General features: G+C 47.9%; 2 protein-coding genes across 7 annotated transcripts; both read right to left on the bottom strand.

The window, feature by feature from the left end:
- Positions 1–261: 261 nt before the first annotated feature.
- On the bottom strand, positions 262–9,247 carry LOC134105100 (uncharacterized). 6 transcript variants are annotated; one of them, XR_009942440.1, is made up of 3 exons: positions 8,642–9,247; positions 4,434–4,532; positions 1,476–1,612 (listed from the first exon to the last, which is right to left on the bottom strand). XR_009942440.1 is itself a non-coding variant. In XM_062557579.1 (3 exons), exons 2-3 carry the CDS (start codon positions 5,454–5,456, stop codon positions 1,535–1,537), a joined length of 1,101 nt encoding a protein of 366 aa, XP_062413563.1. In that variant the 5' UTR covers positions 5,457–7,671; positions 7,754–7,772; the 3' UTR covers positions 1,476–1,534. The 6 variants fall into 6 exon arrangements, 2 of the variants coding, with proteins under 2 accessions (XP_062413564.1, XP_062413563.1); XR_009942439.1 differs by lacking the exon at positions 8,642–9,247 and adding an exon at positions 7,754–7,771 and having other exon boundaries at positions 4,434–7,671; XM_062557579.1 differs by lacking the exon at positions 8,642–9,247 and adding an exon at positions 7,754–7,772 and having other exon boundaries at positions 4,434–7,671.
- Positions 9,248–9,340: 93 nt separating this feature from the next.
- On the bottom strand, positions 9,341–12,077 carry LOC134105266 (uncharacterized). Its single transcript, XM_062557839.1, has 3 exons — positions 10,600–12,077; positions 9,389–10,558; positions 9,341–9,350 (listed from the first exon to the last, which is right to left on the bottom strand). The coding sequence occupies exons 2-3, from the start codon at positions 10,309–10,311 to the stop codon at positions 9,341–9,343; spliced, it is 933 nt and encodes a 310-aa protein (XP_062413823.1). The 5' UTR covers positions 10,312–10,558; positions 10,600–12,077.
- Between the last annotated feature and the right edge of the window lie 10,969 nt (positions 12,078–23,046).

Raw genomic sequence — 23,046 nt, 5'->3', positions numbered from 1 at the left:
GGGGTTTTCTTCGCGTCCCATGGTAATTTCGGTATTTTAGTCGACATTAGAAGTGGCCATTTCTCGCGCATTGCGTCCCCGATCTCCGTCGCGAAATACAAAAATCTGTCGTCATCGGCTTGTCGGGTCACCCCCGCTCTGTTTTCCACGTCCGCTAAATCATGTGCGGTCATGCATCTGGCTGCTACAGCCCTAAAGTCTGTTAGGATATTCCTTATCCACCCGAGTTGGTTGATAGAAGAATCCACTGCAGGAAATTAGTTAAAAAGTTTAACATTTATTTAGAAGAGAAAAAGTTGTACATGAGCAATTCTCCGCAGATATATCTGGAGACAATGAAATACATCGAAATGCATCGCAAGCAAATCCCTTCCAAAGTCCGCCTGCCTTCTGACACTGACCTGTTTTAATCCCTCTGGTGCCCTTGAACGTTGGTTCAACCCAGTTCATCCTTCTGTAACAAACGCCTTCCCCGAACAATGAGTGTCTGGTACTCTCTCCTGCAGCCTTCGGCCTTGCCCTGAAAATGGGTTCAAACTGGCTCTCCCTTCGGTCGCAGGTGTGTTATCTCAGATACAATTTTATCTTCATTTTTCCTGTGCTCTCTTTTCCACCATTCACATTGTCTGCCTTATAAGGACCGATCCGGTCACGCCATCTGTCCTACAAGCGGACATCTATTCTACAAGCTAAAAAGTAAATACAAGGAGACACACACAGAGAACCCCACATCCCACAATTTCCCCCTTTTGATCTCTTACAGAGATCACCCTAACTAATGGAGTAAGTCTGCCGGGTCGACCTCCTCCTCTAAGTCCTCTCCGCCCTTCAATACTGATGGAGGAGGGCCTCCCCCCCGGACCTTTAAACCTCTTACCTTACGCCACGCCCTGTCTTTTCGTGTCTGACTTTGAGAAGGGACCCCCAAGTGTTGGTTCTGTCGCTTACTGTGGCTCGCTTCCTTTCCACTAGATTACACAAACAACTCACAGAAAGATATACCCAAAAACAACCCAAGCTATATAGTATCAACACTGTAATAACACTCAAACAAACAAGGTGGAACCTGTGACAGCTAAGTATATAAGAGCTAATGCAATAACAACCGTTACCCCCCCCATAGCAATTATGGAAATATTAAGCGTGCTCAACATTCTCTATTTCAACTAAACTAACAGCGGAGAATTGAGAAAGATAGAACAGAGGAGAGGAGAGGATAGCATTGTGCATTTCTTCGTCGCTGGTCTTCTTCTTTCGTTGTAGACAGTCAACACAGAACACCATGCACTGGGTGTCTGTCGGTCACTGCCCGCCGAGAGCACGTCCGGGCACTATCCAGTGCCCAGTTCCGTCTCTTTCTGCTGCGTTGTCAGGATGTCCCGAAGAGTGCGACCCGGTTCGTCCGCGGGGGCGCACTGGCTCCAGTGGTACCAGGTGTCCCCTTTCCCTCTCAGCCTCACAGCGTGTGAGGTTCTCTCCTCCACCTGGTATGGTCCTGTCCACCGTGGCTCCGACCACTTCCTCTTAATGACCCTCAGGAGGACCCAGGCTGTTGTGTGGGGATCAGGGGTGTTCTGCCCTCCGGTTCTGTCTTGCACCTGGACCGCAAAATCTGAAACGAGAGCTCGTAGTTCGTTATATTGACTTGCATACTCACCTGTCGGTGTCTCCGGGTCAGGCTGGAGCTTCAAGCCTGCGCTTGGTCCGGGAAACTGTCTTCCAGTGGTCAGCTCGTATGGGGTGAAACCTGTACCCTGATTGACTGAGCTTCTGATGGCCATTAATGCAAGTGGGAGGGCTTGAACCCAGGTTAAATTTGTCTGTGCACAGATTTTAGCCAATTTTTGTTTTAAGTTTTGGTTCATGCGTTCTACTTTCCCTTGGGATTGGAGGTGATATACTGTACCAAAAGCATGTTTCAGACCCAACATTCTCTCCACTTCTTGTAGGTCATGATTTTTGAAGTGTGTGCCGTTGTCAGACCTGACTTTCTCAGGGAACCCATGTCTTGGTATGTAATGGTTTATCAAACATTTGATAACTGATTTACTGTCCTCTTTTTTTGTGGGCCACGCCTCTGGCCAGCCGGTCAAGGCGTCCACGCATACCAGGAGATACCTTTTACCTTCGCATCGGGTGATCATGTCAGTGTAGTCGATGACTATTTCCCGTCCCGGCACCAATGTCAACGGAAACACCCCCATCTCCGGCTTCACCGTCGGTTTTGGGTTAAACGTGATGCATATTTTACAGGTCTTAACATATTCACGTGTCATGTCTGCCAAAAACGGATGCCACCAGTGACAAAGATTCCTATTCATCTGTTTGTGTCCCACATGTGCCATCCCGTGTGCCTCCTGCAAACACCTGTTTCTGATTTCAGGTGGTAGCACTGGACGACCGTCCGGGGACCTCCAGAGGCCTCCAGCCTCCGTAGCCCCTCTTTGTTTCCACACCGTTTTCTCCTGTGGAGACGCCCCCTTTTGGGCTTCTGCAATTTGCTCCTCATTAAGTTGTGGCCCCAACTGTCCCTCTTCTTCTGCACTTACCATTTGGAGCCCCATTTGGTAACCTGCAGCCTGTTTTGCAGCTTGATCTGCTGCCTGGTTTCCCTTTGCCACCGTGCTGTTGGACTGCTCGTGTCCTTTACACTTTATAATGGCCACTGTGCTTGGTAGAGCCAAGGCTGCCGCCAAGTCTTTCATTTCTGGTTCGTGTTTAATCGGTTTTCCTCCAGCCGTCAGAAAACCTGCTCTTAACCACTGCCCCAGCTCCACGTGAGCTGCTCCTACCGCATAAGCCGAGTCAGTATAGATGTTTACTGCCTTCCCTTCTGCCAGCTGTAGCGCTCTTATCAGCGCGAGTACCTCCGCTCTCTGTGCTGACTGTTGACCCTCAATTCTTCCCGCTTCCAGAACCTCTGTTCCTGCCCCATTACTTCTGACTACCGCGTATCCGGACTGCAACCCATGTTGTGGATGTCTGAAGCAGCTGCCATCAGTGAACAATTGCCAATCAAAGTGTGTCAGTGGTGTGCTTTTTAAGTCGGTTCGTGCTTTTGCTTCCAGCTCCACCTTGTACTCACATTGGTGTGGTTCCCCCTCTCCCATGTGATCAGTCATGTTGATGCCTTCATGTGTGAAGGTGAGGTTTGGAGCTTCTAACAGCTTGCTCAGCCTTCTTTGTCTTAGTGACGTCATCGTGAAAGTTTGTGAGTTTACATAAGCTACTATGCTGTGTGTTGTTAGCACGTGTAGTGGGTGGCCCATGACTATGTGTGCTGTTTTCATTAATAGCTTTGCAACCCCTGCTGCGTGTTGTGTGCATTCATGGTGTCGTTTTTCCATGTTGTCCATCATGGCACTGATATACAGAAGCACCTTCCTTTTACCCTCCCCCTTTTTCTGAAACAAAACCCCATTTACTACCCCTGTTGTTTCAGAAACGTCCAGGTAAAACGGCGCGCTGTAATCTGGAACTGCAAGGTCTGCGGCCTGCGCCAGCTCTGTTTTTAGTGTAATAAATGCCTCCTCCGCCCTTTGGTCCCAATCGAGTTCAGCAGTGAGGTTCCTCATCCCCTTCTCGTTTACCTTTGCACGTAGAATCTGAGTGAGATTTGAATAACGCGGAATGAATTGTCTGCTGAACCCCGTGAGTCCTAGGAAGGAAAGCATTTCCTTTACATTCTGTGGACGCGAATGGTGGAAAATACTGGACCTGTGCGCGGCTGAGAGCCCTGAGCCGCTTCCTGACAGCACTCTCCCCAGAAACGAAACCTGCCGCCTGGCGACCTGCAACTTTGACTTACTGACCTTGAAACCGGTCGTGGCCAACCAGCGTAAGATGGTGTCTGTTGCTTCCACACAGGATTCAGCTGAAGTGGATGCGAGGAGGATATCGTCGACGTATTGGATCAGCGTCGTGCCCTCTGGGAGCGGACAACCTGTCAATGCTTGTTTTAACACTTGATTGAAAATACCAGGTGAAAGAGCAAATCCTTGCGGTAGCCGAGTATAACGTAGTTGCTTGTTCCCATATGTGAATGAGAATACATCCCGCAAGTTTTCCTGTAGTGGTATGCAAAAGAACGCGTTTGCCAAATCAATGCACGTGAACCATTGTTGTTGTGGTGTTAGACTAGTCAACGCAGTGTATGGGTTCGGGACGGGTACCGTTGTCGTTACCAGCATGTCGTTTATCTTTCTGAGATCATGTGCCATGCGATATTTACCAGTTGCTGCCTTTTCTACCGGAAGAATGGGCGTGTTCCAGGCGGACTGAGAGGGCTCCAGTACTCCTGACTTAATGAGTCCCTCTATAGTGTCCCTGATCCCCTCTGCCGCGGCTGGCTTGTGAGGGTATTGGGACTGCCAAATGGGGGGTCGCTTTTGAATTTCAAACGTTACTGGTTTACATGTGTTACAAAAACCTACGTCAGTCGGGCCTTCGGACCAGAGGTAGACTGGAAGTTTCTCAAGAAGGATAGCTGTGTGGGGATGGTCGGTCTTCTCCCTTCCGTGGTCTCTGGACACCTGTTCGTGCGTTAAAATGACAGTGTTAGTCGCTTTCCCTGAAATTCTGTACATCTTAGCGGAAGGAGAAAAACAAACATCAGGCAGTTGAGTGCACACCCAGTCATCTAGCAGCACTGCTCGTTTAGTCATTGGACCCAAGTCTTTAGCCTGATGTTTGGGATGCAGAGCCAGCGATACATGTGGCACCGCCTCTTGGCTCATTAAATACCATTTCAATTGATCAGGAGAGAGGACAACAGCTGCGGCTACCCCTTCTGGGCCCACATAGAGGTTTTGGGACGTCACCTCCCACTCAGTGCTCTCTAAGTGCCCCATAAATTCATCCCAGTAGCAATCATCCCCTTGTCTATCATAGAACAATGTTACATGAGGCGGGTCAGGAGGAGAAACATACGGATCAAGAAGAGTTATCCAAGGCTTCCACTTTTGGTAAAGAGCCATCACCCCTGGGATGTCAGGACACTCAGGCTTTAGGAGGCCCCAGTAAATGTCTGCGCACTGTTGTTGTTGCAGTGGCTGCATCACCCACTGGCCATTAGTCTGTCCATTGTCATTGCAATGCAACACAGTTCCATCCAGCAATGTGACACTCAGTCCGTCCGGGCCGCAGAAGATTGAAGCCCCTGTTTTGATGAGAAGATCCCTTCCCATAAGATTCACTGGAACTTGAGGTGAGACAACAAAAGAGTGAGTCAATGTCTGATTTCCCACTTTCACCGGTAGGGGGACTGTTATAGGCAGTTTCTGTGACACCCCGGAGAATCCCATAACGCTGACACTGTCTTTGGACATAGCAGACGAGCCCGCTGCTTGTATGGTGGAGTATGTGGCCCCAGTGTCAACGAGAAACGGAAGTTGTTGTTGCAGTACCGTGAGTGACAGCATGGGGTCTGCCCTGCCCCTGCTGTCGGAGTCTCCCATCGGGGTGTGTCACTGAGAGGCATCCGCCTCATAGCCCCAGTCCTCCAGTGCAGGGTATTGTCCCCTAGGTGGCGCAGCATGTGGATTGGGGGCCCAAGCCCCCCGAGACGGGACACCCCTGCCCCTCCCCTGTCTCTTCTTTTTGCTAGGACACTCCATGCGCCAGTGCCCCTCCATACCACAGTTGAAACAAGCGTCTCTCCCTTGGTAGCCGCCTCTTTCTCCTCCCCCACCGTATGATCCTCTCCGACCAGCGCCACCCCTGTAATTACTTCTGTAACCTCCCCGATAACCGCCCCCTCGGTTTGGGCCCCACCCCTGGGCTGTCCCATACGACGTCTCCTCCCATGGTGGGAGTGGATACAAATCTGGGGCGTTACCTTCAGCTGGGGCAGCCTGGACTGTCATCTGTCGCTCGTCTTTCCCTTTCTGCTTCTTGTCGCTCACTTCCTGTTTGACCTTAGTGAGCTGAAGCCTAAGAAGCTGAGCCTGTAATTCTTTTAGCTGCTTCTCTTCCCCTGTCGCTTCCTCAGTCGCGTCCTGTAAATGGTGCAGTAAATGTCTTTCCCACACAGCAGATTCACTTCCTGGCAAGTCTGGATTAGTGATCATTTTAGCTTTTACCCCCTCTGGTACTCCCTCCAGCACCGCCTGTCTGAACCATTCTCTCTGTATGCCCTCCGTTCCCGGATGATGGCTAGTGCTTTTTACCCACGTCTCTTTACATTCGTCCAAATACGCGCGCGGGGTTTTCTTCGCGTCCCATGGTAATTTTGGTATTTTAGTCGACATTAGAAGTGGCCATTTCTCGCGCATTGCGTCCCCGATCTCCGTCGCGAAATACAAAAATCTGTCGTCATCGGCTTGTCGGGTCACCCCCGCTCTGTTTTCCACGTCCGCTAAATCATGTGCGGTCATGCATCTGGCTGCTACAGCCCTAAAGTCGCCGAGCGCCAGCGTGTGTCCGTTAGTAAGCGTATCGAGTTGTTTTAGCCACTTATCTCCCCCTTCAGATGGTGCAGGCATTTGCGCGACTAGAGAAGACACGTCTCCCAGCGACCACGGCTTGTATTTATTAACACCTCGAGAAGACATGAATAACGGATACATTTTTCCCGGTTCCCCGTGAATCTCTGGGTCGCTGTTATCCCCGCATTCCCCGTTTTGCTCCTCCTGAGCCGAGGCAGAGCCTTTTTTTCCTCTCTCCCCCATGTCTGGTGATTCCCCGTATCTCAATTGTGTTTTCACCCGCTCATTCGCCCCGGCTAAATACTTTCCCTTATCCGCCTTATTTCTCCGCTGCACTTCTGAGCTGTCCCTTCTCCCCGGAGTGCGTGAGTCCGTCCATTCTTTAAACCCCTCCCGATTTTGACGCGCTTCGAAAGGCCGGCTTTCCCCCGTTACCTCGTTGCCCCGACAACCCCGCAGTGGTACACTTTCTTCAACTTCCAACTCTCCCCCCGTTATATTTAATACAGGATACAACCCAGCAGGTGCAGAAGCCGAATTCACACCGTTTATTTCAACATCGTATGCCGGTGGTCTTTCCTCATTACACCGTTCCTGGTTATTTCTCCCCACGGCTTTACTTTTTATCCAGTACGAAAACAATGCGGACCTCATGTCCTCCACATCCTCCATCTCTTTACGAAGTTTTCCTTTTTTCAACACACTCGCCTTCTCGCGTTTCGACTCAAGCTCCTTCTTTTCTTCTCTACAATCTCTCTCCTTCTCCCACAAAATCTGCGCCAGTGACAGCCTGTCTGCCAAACTAACGCCTTTCTTTTCTAACAACTTTCTCACTGCGCGTTCCGTGCGCTCCACAGCCTCATGCTTCTTTTTCCCGGTGGTCTCTCCACCCACCGCCACCAACAACAGCCTCAGCTGGTCGTTTATTATTTTCCATCGATACCCCGGCGCTGGCCCCCAGCCGCCGTCAACAGTTTCCCGATCATATTCATCTTCCATTCCAACAACAGTTCCCAGTTATATCGCTTTAACCCGCTCGGACAGCTGGTCACCTCAGTGTGACACAGTAAATGTTCTCCGCAGCTCCAGCAAGCTTCCCCGTTTGTTCTGAGAACTTATGTTATACTTCCAGAATTCTTTTATTGTAACGAAGGTTTATTTTAACCCTTCGAAATCAATGCATTATAACGGAAGTTTATCTTAACCTTCCGAGAATCAATGTATTACAACGAAAGTTTATGTTAACCTTCCGAGAATCAATGTATTACAACGAAAGTTTATGTTAACCTTCCGAGAATCAATGTATTACACCGAAAGTTTATGTTAACCTCTCGGTCATCAATGTATTACACCGAAAGTTTATATTAACCTCTCGGACCGTCTATGTTCTCAGTTTCCCCTTTTTTTTTTTTTTTTTTTTTTTTTTTTCTTCACTCTCCTGCTTGCTTGCACCCACACACACACACACACACACACACACACACGAGCTGCTCAGAGACTGCAGCCCAGGATTTAAGGAGCTTTTACTCCTAGGGACTCCAACCCTGGGATTCGGGGGTCCTCAAATCCCCAGGACTCCAACCTAGCTACTTCAGCCCTCGTCAGGGTCTGATGGGGTTGCCAAACCAAAGACCAGTTTTCGGGGGTCCTCAAATCCCCAGGACACTCACCTAGCGACTTCAGCCCTCGTCAGGGTCTGATGGGGTTGCCAAACCAAAGACCAGTTTTCGGGGGTCCTCAAATCCCCAGGACACTCACCTAGCGACTTCAGCCCTCGTCAGGAACTGATGGGGTTGCCAAACCAAAGACTAGGATTCAAAATCCTTTTATTTGTGTCAGATCATTGATCCCTTGGTACTCGCCGGTACCCACCAAACCCAATAGGATCCCTGATCCTTTAATTTGTGTCGGATAGAAGATCCCTTGGTACTCGCCGGTACCTACTAAACCCAATAGTACTCGCCGGTACCTACTAAACCCAATAGGATCCCTGATCCTTTAATTTGTGTCGGATAGAAGATCCCTTGGTACTCGCCGGTACCTACTAAACCCAATAGTACTCGCCGGTACTATTGTTGTGCACTTTTACCGGTTTCCTTAATATTAACTTTAGCGAATTGCTCATGTATCAATTTGGTTCCTTCACCACCAATCCACAGCGTACTCCTTATTTTAGATTAATCAATATGCAGAATTAGTAACAGGTTTCTGCTTACCTTGTTTTGAGGCCGGCCTGGGAGTACGCAGTGTTCAGCAGGTGAAAGCTCTTGGACCGAATTCCCCCTGCAGGAAAACTCCTATCCCGGACGAGCCCCCAAAATTGTTAGGATATTCCTTATCCACCCGAGTTGGTTGATAGAAGAATCCACTGCAGGAAATTAGTTAAAAAGTTTAACATTTATTTAGAAGAGAAAAAGTTGTACATGAGCAATTCTCCGCAGATATATCTGGAGACAATGAAATACATCGAAATGCATCGCAAGCAAATCCCTTCCAAAGTCCGCCTGCCTTCTGACACTGACCTGTTTTAATCCCTCTGGTGCCCTTGAACGTTGGTTCAACCCAGTTCATCCTTCTGTAACAAACGCCTTCCCCGAACAATGAGTGTCTGGTACTCTCTCCTGCAGCCTTCGGCCTTGCCCTGAAAATGGGTTCAAACTGGCTCTCCCTTCGGTCGCAGGTGTGTTATCTCAGATACAATTTTATCTTCATTTTTCCTGTGCTCTCTTTTCCACCATTCACATTGTCTGCCTTATAAGGACCGATCCGGTCACGCCATCTGTCCTACAAGCGGACATCTATTCTACAAGCTAAAAAGTAAATACAAGGAGACACACACAGAGAACCCCACATCCCACAAGTCGCCGAGCGCGAGCGTGTGTCCGTTAGTAAGCGTATCGAGTTGTTTTAGCCACTTATCTCCCCCTTCAGATGGTGCAGGCATTTGCGCGACTAGAGAAGACACGTCTCCCAGCGACCACGGCTTGTATTTATTAACACCTCGAGAAGACATGAATAACGGATACATTTTTCCCGGTTCCCCGTGAATCTCTGGGTCGCTGTTATCCCCGCATTCCCCGTTTTGCTCCTCCTGAGCCGAGGCAGAGCCTTTTTTTCCTCTCTCCCCCATGTCTGGTGATTCCCCGTATCTCAATTGTGTTTTCACCCGCTCATTCGCCCCGGCTAAATACTTTCCCTTATCCGCCTTATTTCTCCGCTGCACTTCTGAGCTGTCCCTTCTCCCCGGAGTGCGTGAGTCCGTCCATTCTTTAAACCCCTCCCGATTTTGACGCGCTTCGAAAGGCCGGCTTTCCCCCGTTACCTCGTTGCCCCGACAACCCCGCAGTGGTACACTTTCTTCAACTTCCAACTCTCCCCCCGTTATATTTAATACAGGATACAACCCAGCAGGTGCAGAAGCCGAATTCACACCGTTTATTTCAACATCGTATGCCGGTGGTCTTTCCTCATTACACCGTTCCTGGTTATTTCTCCCCACGGCTTTACTTTTTATCCAGTACGAAAACAATGCGGACCTCATGTCCTCCACATCCTCCATCTCTTTACGAAGTTTTCCTTTTTTCAACACACTCGCCTTCTCGCGTTTCGACTCAAGCTCCTTCTTTTCTTCTCTACAATCTCTCTCCTTCTCCCACAAAATCTGCGCCAGTGACAGCCTGTCTGCCAAACTAACGCCTTTCTTTTCTAACAACTTTCTCACCGCGCGTTCCGTGCGCTCCACAGCCTCATGCTTCTTTTTCCCGGTGGTCTCTCCACCCACCGCCACCAACAACAGCCTCAGCTGGTCGTTTATTATTTTCCATCGATACCCCGGCGCTGGCCCCCAGCCGCCGTCAACAGTTTCCCGATCATATTCATCTTCCATTCCAACAACAGTTCCCAGTTATATCGCTTTAACCCGCTCGGACAGCTGGTCACCTCAGTGTGACACAGTAAATGTTCTCCGCAGCTCCAGCAAGCTTCCCCGTTTGTTCTGAGAACTTATGTTATACTTCCAGAATTCTTTTATTCTAACGAAGGTTTATTTTAACCCTTCGAAATCAATGCATTATAACGGAAGTTTATCTTAACCTTCCGAGAATCAATGTATTACACCGAAAGTTTATGTTAACCTCTCGGTCATCAATGTATTACACCGAAAGTTTATATTAACCTCTCGGACCGTCTATGTTCTCAGTTTCCCCTCTTTTTTTTTTTTTTTTTTTTTTTTTTTTCACTCTCCTGCTTGCTTGCACCCACACACACACACACACACACACACACGAGCTGCTCAGAGACTGCAGCCCAGGATTTAAGGAGCTTTTACTCCTAGGGACTCCAACCCTGGGATTCGGGGGTCCTCAAATCCCCAGGACTCCAACCTAGCTACTTCAGCCCTCGTCAGGGTCTGATGGGGTTGCCAAACCAAAGACCAGTTTTCGGGGGTCCTCAAATCCCCAGGACACTCACCTAGCGACTTCAGCCCTCGTCAGGGTCTGATGGGGTTGCCAAACCAAAGACCAGTTTTCGGGGGGTCCTCAAATCCCCAGGACACTCACCTAGCGACTTCAGCCCTCGTCAGGAACTGATGGGGTTGCCAAACCAAAGACTAGGATTCAAAATCCTTTTATTTGTGTCAGATCATTGATCCCTTGGTACTCGCCGGTACCCACCAAACCCAATAGGATCCCTGATCCTTTAATTTGTGTCGGATAGAAGATCCCTTGGTACTCGCCGGTACCTACTAAACCCAATAGTACTCGCCGGTACCTACTAAACCCAATAGGATCCCTGATCCTTTAATTTGTGTCGGATAGAAGATCCCTTGGTACTCGCCGGTACCTACTAAACCCAATAGTACTCGCCGGTACTATTGTTGTGCACTTTTACCGGTTTCCTTAATATTAACTTTAGCGAATTGCTCATGTATCAATTTGGTTCCTTCACCACCAATCCACAGCGTACTCCTTATTTTAGATTAGTCAATATGCAGAATTAGTAACAGGTTTCTGCTTACCTTGTTTTGAGGCCGGCCTGGGAGTACGCAGTGTTCAGCAGGTGAAAGCTCTTGGACCGAATTCCCCCTGCAGGAAAACTCCTATCCCGGACGAGCCCCCAAAATTGTTAGGATATTCCTTATCCACCCGAGTTGGTTGATAGAAGAATCCACTGCAGGAAATTAGTTAAAAGTTTAACATTTATTTAGAAGAGAAAAAGTTGTACATGAGCAATTCTCCGCAGATATATCTGGAGACAATGAAATACGTATCGCAAGCAAATCCCTTCCAAAGTCCGCCTGCCTTCTGGCACTGACCTGTTTTAATCCCTCTGGTGCCCTTGAACGTTGGTTCAACCCAGTTCATCCTTCTGTAACAAACGCCTTCCCCGAACAATGAGTGTCTGGTACTCTCTCCTGCAGCCTTCGGCCTTGCCCTGAAAATGGGTTCAAACTGGCTCTCCCTTCGGTCGCAGGTGTGTTATCTCAGATACAATTTTATCTTCATTTTTCCTGTGCTCTCTTTTCCACCATTCACATTGTCTGCCTTATAAGGACCGATCCGGTCACGCCATCTGTCCTACAAGCGGACATCTATTCTACAAGCTAAAAAGTAAATACAAGAAGACACACACAGAGAACCCCACATCCCACAACATCTATTCCCACCCTCTCCATGGGGCATCCGGCTGGAAACTGTTGGAGTTGGGCATGAGATCTGCCTGCAGGCCCCTTAGGTGCAGTACAGCTGTCGCAGCGGCGGCAGTAGTCCTCCGAATCCCGCCTGTGCTGACACCAGTAGAATCCCTGACGGAAGCGGCGGAGGGTCTTGTTGACTCCAAAATGAACAGATCCCGGAGCTCCGTGCATTGCGCGAAGCACCGTCTCTCTTAGCGCCTTCGGTACCACCACCTGCCACTGCATCTCTCTGGTCGCTGGCTCTTTCCAGCCCCTCTGCAGCACCCCCTCACACAGGCGAAGGGCTTGAAACATTGACCAGAGTCCCTTTGTGGCTTGGGAACACATGGCAACCTGTTCCAGGGGTGGTTGCTGCTGGGCCCCCATCTAAGTGAGCACTGGCCTTATGTCCACGTCCTCCTCTTGTCTGCACCCCCACTCTGTTGCGTCGACCGCTGTCAGCACGTGGTCTGTTGCGGCACATTTAACGACGGTTTGCAGCCGCTCTTTTTCCTGCCACTCTCTTTTATGACAGTAGCTACATCCATCCGCGCTGCAGGGCCGGCATGAAATTTCCGTGGCGTACCCCTGGTCTGTGGATCACAGTAAAATCATAGGCGTGTAGTTCCTCAATCCAGCAAGCCAGCTGCCCCTCTGGCTCTTTAAAAGACATGAGCCACTGCAAGGCAGCCTGGTCAGTCCGGACTGTGAAGTGGAGGCTCCCCAAGTAATACTTGAAATGTCTGTTGGCACTGACTACGGCAAGCAGTTCCCGCCTCGTGACACAGTAGCGCTGTTCAGCCTCGTTGAACTGTCTGCTCTGATTAGCCACCACCTTCTGCCCCTCAGAAGTCACTTGGGCCAACACAGCACCCGAGCCTGCATTTCTGGCGTCTGTGTCGAGGAAAAATGGGCAAGGTGGGATCAGGTGGAGAAAGGACCGGGGTCTGAACAAGGGCTCTCTGTAGTAAAGTGAATGCTGTGTGACACTCCTCCGTTCAATAAAACACAACCCTTTTTGTAACCGGTGGAACAGTGGTGCAGCTATGCAGGAAAACCCTCTCACAAACTTCCTGTAGTAGGAGGCAAGACCTAAGAAGCTTTTCAGGTCCTGAACAGAGCTGGGGGTAGGCCAATCATTCACAGTCTACACCTTCTCATTCATAGTTCCGCCACCGCCACCACCAAGTCTGTGTCGTAGGAACGTGACCTCTTGCTGCATAAAAGAGAGGGGTGGCTGCAGCTTCAGACCTGCAGCTGCCATCCTCTCCAGTACCCGCCTCAGGGACTTGAGAGCTGCCGCGAATGAGTCGCCATGCACCAGAATATCGTTGAGGTACATAACACACTCCTGTCGTGAAATACCAGCCAACACCCTATCCATTAATCTTTCAAATGTGGCGGGGCATTGCAGAGGCCAAACGGAAGAACCTTGAACTACCATAAACCCCCAGCGGCGATGAAGGCAGTCTTGACCTAAGCTTCTGGGCAGAGAGGGACCTGCCAATACTCGCTCCGCAAGTCCAGAGAGGAGTATCAGGACGACCCTGCCATCACGTCAAGGGTCTCGTCAATGCGTGGAAGGGGGTAGGGGTCCTTTTTGGTCTCCTTGTTGAGGGGCCTGAAATCCACACAGAACCGCCACGCATCCTTCTGTTTTTTAGGGACCATGACGACCAGGGAGGCCCAGGGGCTGGTGGACGGATCAATGATTCCCGCACGCTTTATCCGCCGCAACCTGCCTGGCCAGCGGGAGGCTTCGAGCCCTCATCTTTATAGGCTGTACATCTCCCGTCTCAATTTCATGTTGAATGAGCTATGTGCAGCCCATGTCTTTCTCCAACAGTGAAATGCAGTCCTTAAACTCAAGCAGGAGTTGCCATAATAGCTGTTGCTCCCCAGGGGTTAGGCCATCACAACTTTTCTGCCAGATCTCCCTCACTATACACATCCTCTCATTGTCATCAGGCAGTGAGGTTTCTGTCTGGTTGCGTGGCCAAGCAGCAGGTCGAATAGTGGTTGCCGGCGAGGGCAGCACAGCACCCGGTAGGGATGGAGTCAGTGAGGGTGGCTCGTTGGACGGAACAGTGCCAACATCTGCCGAGTTTGTAGCTTCAGCCTTCAGAGCCAAAACGGTGCTTGATGTGACACAGCCAGGCCGGGGAAGGCCGCCATCTGGATGATGTTGGGGAAGAATTTGGTGAGCAGCATGGGTGTAAGTCCCTCAGGACTGTGGGGTGACCTTTCTCGGGAAACCTGTGACCTGTCCGGGTTTACGATAGCCTCCAGTCAAACAGAGAAGCAAACAGATGCCTTGACAAATCCTTATCCTGTGTGTTATCTGTTTTTGGGTTGGTGATTGATTTGGGCGCCACCAAGGGGGGTCAGGAATGTTGATTTATGACCTTTGGGAATCTTCCTCTTAATCTGTCCTGAGGGTTAAGGGGGGGAGGGGCTGGCAGGGGTACCTTCTCAGCTCAGGTATAAAGACTCTCTGTTTTCCTCTGTTCCTTTGTCAGATCTTCCTGCTCCTCTGAGGGAGAAGGAACAATCTGTCCCCTTTCAGCTGAATTGTAGTCATTTGACTTCTGTCTGTACTTACGGCTTGTGTTGATGATTTCTGTAATCTTTATCATTTTTCTATATTCTAGTTAGTAATAAATATTTAATCATAAAGCGAGTTCAAGGTACTTTTGATTTCTCACAAGGCTTCAATCCACGAATTTCCACCACAGATGACGTGGCCGTCGGGAAAAGTAAGAGTCCCCCTCTTAGCATTTATCACACAGTCCAAAGCACCCAGAACATCAAGACCCAGTATACAGTCATCCAGGTCAGCAACCCACTGGGCAGCGTATAGGTTTCCTCCCCAACTCCAGGGTGACTATCGCCGTTCCGACCATTGGAGCTCGGCCACCGGGGACTGACTGCAGTTTGACTAGGGTGGGCAAAATTCTTTTCACCATATCACGTCTTTCCAGAGTTGCAGATGAACCAGTGTCCACTAGGGCAGAGCAGCATGTTCCTTCAATATTCAGTGGGGCATACCAGCAGTCTCCTATCCAAGTTCGACCCAGCCGCTCCAGCTGACCATCAAAATCCTTCGCCAGCAGCGGTGTCCCAACGGAAAGATGCAATGTCTTTTTACTTGAAGGGGATTGCAGGCTGAACCCCGTCCAACTCAACCCCGCTAGCAGCTCTCCCCATCTGGGATTTTTCATCTCCTGTGTCCAAGGTGCTAGCATATACATCTTTCTCTCTGTCGCCGACTCTAGAGCATCCTGGAGGGATCCAGGATGAGTCAGTAGTGTCTGGATGCGCAGGTGGGCTGGCAGAAGAGCCTGGAGAAAATGGTCTCTCCCTAGTTCGCTTTGGATAGAAGGGGGCATGTGGGCGTAGGTGCGGTGAACAAGTCCCTTAATGTCATTAGCTAGCTCTCTCAGTGGCTCCCCCGACTGCCTCTGTCTGCTGCACAGTTCAGAGTGGAGTAGACTAGCGGCAGAGCACTGCCCAAAACGTCGCTTTAGAGCCCCAATCAGTGCATCATAATCACACCTATCGACAGCACTCAGCAGCAGCAAGCAGGATAAAGCACCACCCGTGAGGCACATCGCCAGTTGGAGGGCTTTTAATTCCGTGGACCATCCACAGGCCTGAGCTAGCAGTTCAAATTGAGCATGAAAAGCTTCCCAGTTAGCTTTACTATCCTATCTGGGGGTCTTTATCATTGGCGGAACAGCGCCCCTGCGTGAGTCGTCCATCCCACCACTGCCGTTATATCCACCGACGGAGCGGTCTGAGCGCCCAAAGCCAGCCTCGGCAGCCATCCTCGGCAGCCATCCTCGCGGTCATATCTTTTACCCGCTCCTTGTGCTCCGTAGAGCTCCTGGCTCGGCCTCCCTATCCTCTGACTGTGGCCCTAACCATCTTCCTTCCCAGGGACAGAGGCGGCCCCAGAGGGACTGGAGGCCCTCTAGCCACCTGAGAGATTTTGTTTGCCCCCTCGTGGGCGAGGGACTTTAATGGAGGGGGATAGTGTAACGGACTGTTGATTTCATGTTCTGTGAGCGGGGTTGCACTTTACAGAGTTTTGGAAGTTCAGTGAAGAGCCAATCAATGTGAACGAGCCGTTGTTTAAAAACACTGGCAACGGAAACCACACATATAAGCTAAATTCTCACCTAGAACAATCGCCCAGTCTTTCAACCTGAACTACTGTCGGTTCCTCCAGACTAGTTCGCCTCATTGGCAGGGAGGAACGCAGGGCGACATTCCCGGACTGCTGCCCTGCGTTCCTCCTGGCGGGCCGATTGTTAGCTGGGCCGAGCCGCCGCGTCTCTCCCTGCAGCAGACTTATTTCATTTCTTTTATTCATTAGGTGATATATTTTTACATTCTGATTCTAATGTCAAAATATTCTGACGAATAAAACATTCTTTGTTCTTTGAAAGAGCAAAGTTTTATTATTATGCTATTATTGTCATTATGTTATAAGTGGCATAAAATTGTCTGAAAATTGCAATAATATTGTTTATCGCATATAATGTTACAATCGCACAACACAAATTTTATATCATGACAACCCTATACATAAATACAAACATACATACATATTTCTTGCTTGGTTAAACAGCCAAAGGAGGACTAATATATCTCCCCTGACAAGTATTACTTATTACTAATAATCTATAAGATACAGAGCAAAGACCTCAGTGGTTTCTCACCTTGAGCCTGGATGCAGACGAGCAGCCCGAGTATCACAAACAGAGACATGACGGAGTCTCCGACCCCACGCTGCAACAACCTGTGTTCTGCTTCACAAGAAACTAACAGCTCGCCTCTTATTTAAAGAACCTCGGAGACGTTTGACCACAGCTGCTGGTCATCAGCTCCTTTTGAACTTCCTCTCTGAGCTCTGTCTGACTGCTGAGGTCTGTTCCTGCAGAGAGAGATTTAGTTCAGCCCTTTGTCAAGGAGGCTCATTTACACCTAGAAGTTCTTCAAGTAACAAAGTACAAAAATCCTTCAAGCTTCTTTAAAAGACTGTTTAATAAGTATCAGCACTATATTCCTTGAATGATTTATTCCCGAAGATTATCTGCTTTTCATCTTTGGTTCCTAGAACAAAACCATTATTGTAGAGAATGAAAAGGACTAAACATTATTATCTCAATAATTTGTGTCAATACACTATATGAATATAAAGTGTTATGTGTACTGTGAGTATTAGTTGAGCTTTTGCTTCAGTTGAACACCTAACTGCATCTTGGTGGTTCACTGCACTCAGAAAGACGACCACTTCCTCTCTCAAGGGTCCATATTTAAAATGTTTCCACTCAGAACAGAAAACATGTCAAAGAAAGAGCATGTCAGGATCCGGGTCTCTCCCTCTCTCTTCCCCTCTGCCATATACAGTATGCTTCTCTGCCTTGAGCCTCAGCGCGTCACTGTCCACGTGCATTGGACTGCTCTCGTGGGGGTCAGCTGTGCTCGTGGTGTCATGTGACTTGGTCATGTGACTTTTTCCGGCGATGGTCGGTGGAAACATCCTTTTTTAGTAGCGTTTTGTTTAGTCCCTCGTGCAAATTACATGTAAATGAGTATCTTACGACCCTACATTTGTTTGTTTATTAACTTTATTGAGAATGTAGCACAACACAGCGACCTACAAGTAGCGCAGCGTCTTAAATGAAGTGACGTAGGCCTACGTCTTAATTTTACTTCCCCCCTCCCCCGTCCGGACAAACCGTTTGTCTGACCCACTAGCTGTCACTGAATAACGGGCGGCGCAGTTTCACCCACCAGCAGACCCCCCGCTCCTAACCCCACCTGCAACGACTAATACTTCCCTCAGAAACTCAGATTTGCTTGGGAAAAAACTACTTACAGGGGCTTTATCCCCATAAAACATAAAGGACGAAGCCTGGAAGTCTCCGTTATGTTAGCCTAGTGTGTGGACAGTATATCTGTAAAGGTTTTACTTTTATTGAGTAAAGCAGAACAAATAGAGAGAGACTTTAGTGGAGGCCTCACGGCCACTTCACGCACAGGGCAAGCAATGCAGCTCAAACGTGTGGACGTGTGGAGCGCGAAATGACGCTCCGCTCTGAGGGCGAAGCCCCGCCCCCCTTTCCCATGTAAACAAGACGTAATGTTCGGGGGGGGGAGTTGCACTCACACAACAACCGAGAGTTTTAGGCGCGTCATTGATTTGGGAGGCTGTGATTGGAAGTCGGGACTGGAGCTGTCAAAAAGCTGGACAAATCAAAATTGCCCATAATTCGGGATGTCCCGGTCATGCCTACCCACGGAAATTATGCATTCTTTCATTGAAAACTCATAAAAATAAGGGAATTTATGTTTAAAAAGTCATAATGTGATTCGAGTGCTTTGAGTTTGTTTTGTTTGGCGATTAGTGGCTTTAAGGCTGAACGCCTCTTTACGGTAACGCCCCCACTGGAAGTGTTTTTTTAATAATGCGCCGTTAAAGGCGTTGCGTAGCCACGCTTTCCCAAAGAGACACTCAAATCTTCGCAGAAACGAATAAACGGAAGGTCTTCTACAGTCTCTGATAGAAGATTATGAAAGAATTACGCATACTTCTCGCTAGAAATGCCATCGAAATGCATACAAATGCTGATGCTTTCTTAAAATATTGTGTTTTTCACGGAGATTATGCTGACCGTCCGCCATGTTTTTCTTTTCGCTAACGGGAAACTTGATAGTCACGTGACCTATTTGCAAAGCAATGTAAATGAATGGGCCAAAAGAAACGTAACATAGTAACGTTATTTTGGGGGAAAACGTAACATGACTACGTTTATCACGGTGGACCAACGTAGCCATTTCACGCTTTTTTTGGAGACTGTGTTGGGAAACTAACGTTACTGCAATGATAGAGTGATGAGCGGGAGAACAAACAAAAATGATGGAGACGGACAAAACAGACGCAAACCCAGCTGAAATCGAATGAAAATACGAAGCGTAGCCGCTAAACCGGAAGTACGTAGATTTTCACAGTAAGTGAGAAAGAAAGAAAGTTCATTAACGGATATGAATAAATAATCCTGGTCTGACGGGATGTATTAGCAGCAGTAGTTGACTACACTCCTGCTCTTGGCTCTGATATTTATTGTCCACGTATTGTTTTTCTTCAGTGAGCAGAGCAGAGACAGTTTAAGGAGATCGCAGAGTAAACGGTCCGCCACTGGAGCGCATACGTCCCGACGTCAGCGAACTGTCAGTCGGACCGCCAGCGGCCCTCGTTCGGTCGAAGTCGTCAGTATCTGGCCCGGACCTGAAATGAGTTTGACACCCCTGCTTTACTGAATCCACAGCTCATGCCATATTTAGTGGTTGTAGTAATGTTTAAAATGTTTTATTGGATGATCTGCACAAAAATCATCTCTTTTATTTTTATTTTATTATTTTTTCTATTACACTTTCATTTGTAAAGGTCTTCCTTCAATCAAAAAAAACTAGATTGAGATTTATTTTCCCTTATCTTTTTTTAACTACACTAGAATCCCGCACCCACCCAGCTGTTAAAAAAGTAACGCAGTAACTTTTACTCAGAGTACATTTTTAATGAGCTACTTTTTACTTTTACTTGAGTAAATTTTTAGACTGGTAACTTTACTTGTACTAATCTAATGCCACATGATCGTCCAGGTGCTGTAAGAAGAGAAGTGAACCATGTTAAATCTAAACCTAACTCTGCTAAATTTAAAGGAAGTAGTTTAGCAACCACCATTGCTCCTATGAGTAAAGGCACACAACGCCATGACAAGAAGTCAGCGTGTGATAACAAAGATAATGCCTCAGCTGTCACAAAGACTTGCTTGTTCTGCGGAGCAGGGCATAAAATGTACTCTCCCTATGCTCCCTATTACTCGCCCTATGCTTTTCATTGGAAAGAAAGTCACACAGTGACAAGATGACTTTCTTGAAAGAAAATGGTGTATGCTATGGCTGCTTGTGCTTTGGGCACAGAAGTAAAGACTGCACAAAACGTCTGTTCTGTAAGGTGTGCAATCTGAGACATCCTACCTTGTTACACATCTATTCAAATCAGTCACAACCTGGTGCAGCAAAAGTAAACCAAGGAGGCAAGGGAGACCGTGGAGGGGCCGATGGCAGTGGTCCAATCTCTGTACAATCTAGTGCAGTGGTTCTCAACTGGTCTTGCTCCGGGACCCACCATCACCCCTTAATGACAAGCCGCGACCCAAATCGAGGAACATTAAACTTCTTAAATTTATTCAAAATCAAGTTCATAAGCTGAATTTTATATTTTATATTCAGGATGTTTAATTATCCTAAAAACCCAATGTCTCCCCCATATCAGAATGGTTTGACCCAACCTGGCACACGCTGCTGAAAACATGGACGGACGAGCCGACAAAAATGACGACACTCCACTGCATTAAAAAAAGTCCCTTCAAAATAAAATCACAGGATGAATATTTTTGTGATTTTTTTTTATTCAAATTTTTATTTTCCCATGCAAAGGCCCAGGACCCATTAAAAACGGGTCCGGGACCCACCAGTTAAGAATCACTGATCTAGTGGGCTTACTGGGGCCTGAGAGTGCGATTGTACACTTTCCATCTTACCTGTCCAGGTGAAGTCTAGACAAAGGAATGAAGTCGTCACAACGTACGCCTTTCTAGATCCAGGGAGTTCTGCTTCATTCTGAACAGAACGCCTCATGAGTAGGCTAAATATTACTGGAAAGAAGATTGTCATCCTCCTCAGTACATTGGTCAGGAGAAAGTTGTCAGTAGCCACATTGTAACGAACCTAGTGATAGGGCACAGTGGGTGATTATTATGCTTTTGGAACATCTTATAGAAATTAATCATGTGTAGCTAAGAAGTGGTACAGCATCAGCTGACTAACACAGGATGTTGTACACATAGGCGCGTTCATGTGAACTCTGCACCCGACACAGGTAAAATATCAATACATAGGAGTAGAAATCAATACACATGGACTCTGCACCCCTGACACAGTTCAATTCAATTCAATTCATTTTATTTTGTATAGCCCAAAATCGCAAATTACAAATTTGCCTCAGAGGGCTTTACAGTCTGTACACATGCAACATCCTCTGTCCCGAAACCCTCACATCGGCACAGGAAAAACTCCCCAAAATATGAAAAAACCCTTCAATGGGGAAAAAAGGGAAGAAACCTTAGGGAGAACGTCAGAGGAGGGATCCCTCTCCCGGGATGGACAGACTGCAATGGATGTCATGTGTACAGAATCAACAATGTAAAAGATGTACGATACATTCAATTTCTCTAACAGAAATGATACAAGTAATTGCAAGTAGCAGAACAGGTGTACGGCAGGACCACTGCAGGGACAACGTCCATCAGATAGAACCACCATCCACAGAGGCTTCTGTGGGGAGGGAGAGCAGAAAGATGTTGGTTTATGATGACAGTAATATGAATCATATTTAAAGTAATGATGATGGCAGCAGCAGGTGTCAGCAGAGCCATGAGCCAGGAGTCAGAACAGGGGTCCACACGAAACTATGATCCACGGAGACCTGCTAGGCGAGAAAGCACAAAAAACTCCCGGAAAGAAGCTTAATTAGTGATGTACATTAATAAAACATGGATGATTGTGGGAGGAGAGAGTGAGAGTGTGAGAGTGAAAGAGGGGCTCGGTGTGTCCTAAGAAGTCCCCCGGCAGTCTAAGCCTAGAGCAGCTTAACTAAGGGCTGGTCCAGGCTAACCTGAGCCAGCCCTAACTATAAGCAATATCAAAGAGGAACGTTTTAAGCTTTATCTTAAATGAACTGACCGAGTCTGCCCCCCGGACTGAAAGTGGAAGCTGGTTCCACAAAAGAGGAGCTTGATAACTGAAGGCTCTGGCCCCCATCCTACTTTTTAAAACTCTAGGAACCACAAGTAGCCCAGCATCTACGGAGCGTAGATGCCTTGTAGGGAAATACGGTGTAACAAGCTCTTTAAGATAAGACGGTGCCTCACCAGCAAGTGCCTTGTAGGTGAGGAGAAGTACCTTAAATTCTATTCTTGATTTAACAGGAAGCCAGTGCAGAGAAGTTAATACAGGAGTTATATGATCCCATTTCTTAGTTCTTGTTAATACACGTGCTGCAGCATTCTGAATCAGTTGGAGAGGTTTAAGCGATTTACATGAGCAGCCTGATAACAAAGAATTACAGTAATCCAGTCTAGAAGTAACAAATGCATGAACTAGTTTTTCTGCATCACTTTGAGACAGGAAGTTCCTGATTTTCGATATATTCCGTAGATGAAAAAAGGCAGTCCTTGAAGTCTTCTTTATATGAGAGTGGAAGGACATATCCTGGTCGAAGAGAACTCCAAGATTTCTGACGGTGCTGTTGGATACCAGAGCAATTCCATCCATAGAGACTGTATCACGTGACAGCTGACTTCGAAGGCGCTCTGGGCCTATCATGATAACTTCCGTTTTTTCCGAGTTTAACATCAGGAAGTTGCAGGTCATCCATGTTTTGATGTCTCCAAGACAGTCCTGAAGTCTAACAAGTTGGTTGGTGTCTTCTGGCTTGATCGATAGATACAGTTGAGTATCGTCTGCATAACAATGGAAGTTTATGCGGTGTTTTCTGATAACGTCGCCCAAAGGAAGCATGTACAGGGTAAATAGAATCGGTCCAAGCACAGAACCTTGTGGGACTCCGTGACCAACATTCGTGGTCCTCGATGATTCACCGTTCACAAACACAAACTGGGATCGATCCGATAAATAAGATTTAAACCAGCTGAGTGCAGTTCCTTTGATGCCAATCAAGTGTTCCAGTCTCTGCAGCAGGATACGGTGATCGATGGTGTCAAATGCAGCACTGAGGTCCAGCAATACAAGAAAAGATACAAGTCCTTGGTCCGATGCAAGTAGAAAATCATTTGTAATTTTCACCAGTGCTGT

The sequence above is a fragment of the Pungitius pungitius genome, chromosome 15, assembly GCF_949316345.1.
Source record: "Pungitius pungitius chromosome 15, fPunPun2.1, whole genome shotgun sequence".
NCBI classification, from domain to species: domain Eukaryota; kingdom Metazoa; phylum Chordata; class Actinopteri; order Perciformes; family Gasterosteidae; genus Pungitius; species Pungitius pungitius.
This window is presented reverse-complemented; position numbering and strand designations above follow the sequence as displayed.

Bases quoted from the DNA above. Each gene is read 5' to 3' on its own strand.
- LOC134105100 (XM_062557579.1), bottom strand. From the start codon at position 5,456: ATGGGAGACTCCGACAGCAGGGGCAGGGCAGACCCCATGCTGTCACTC. The intron at 1,613-4,433 runs GTAGGTTTTTGT...CTCTCGTTTCAG, and splicing joins GGTCCGAAGGCCCGACTGAC to ATTTTGCGGTCCAGGTGCAA.
- LOC134105266 (XM_062557839.1), bottom strand. From the start codon at position 10,311: ATGGAAGATGAATATGATCGGGAAACTGTTGACGGCGGCTGGGGGCCA.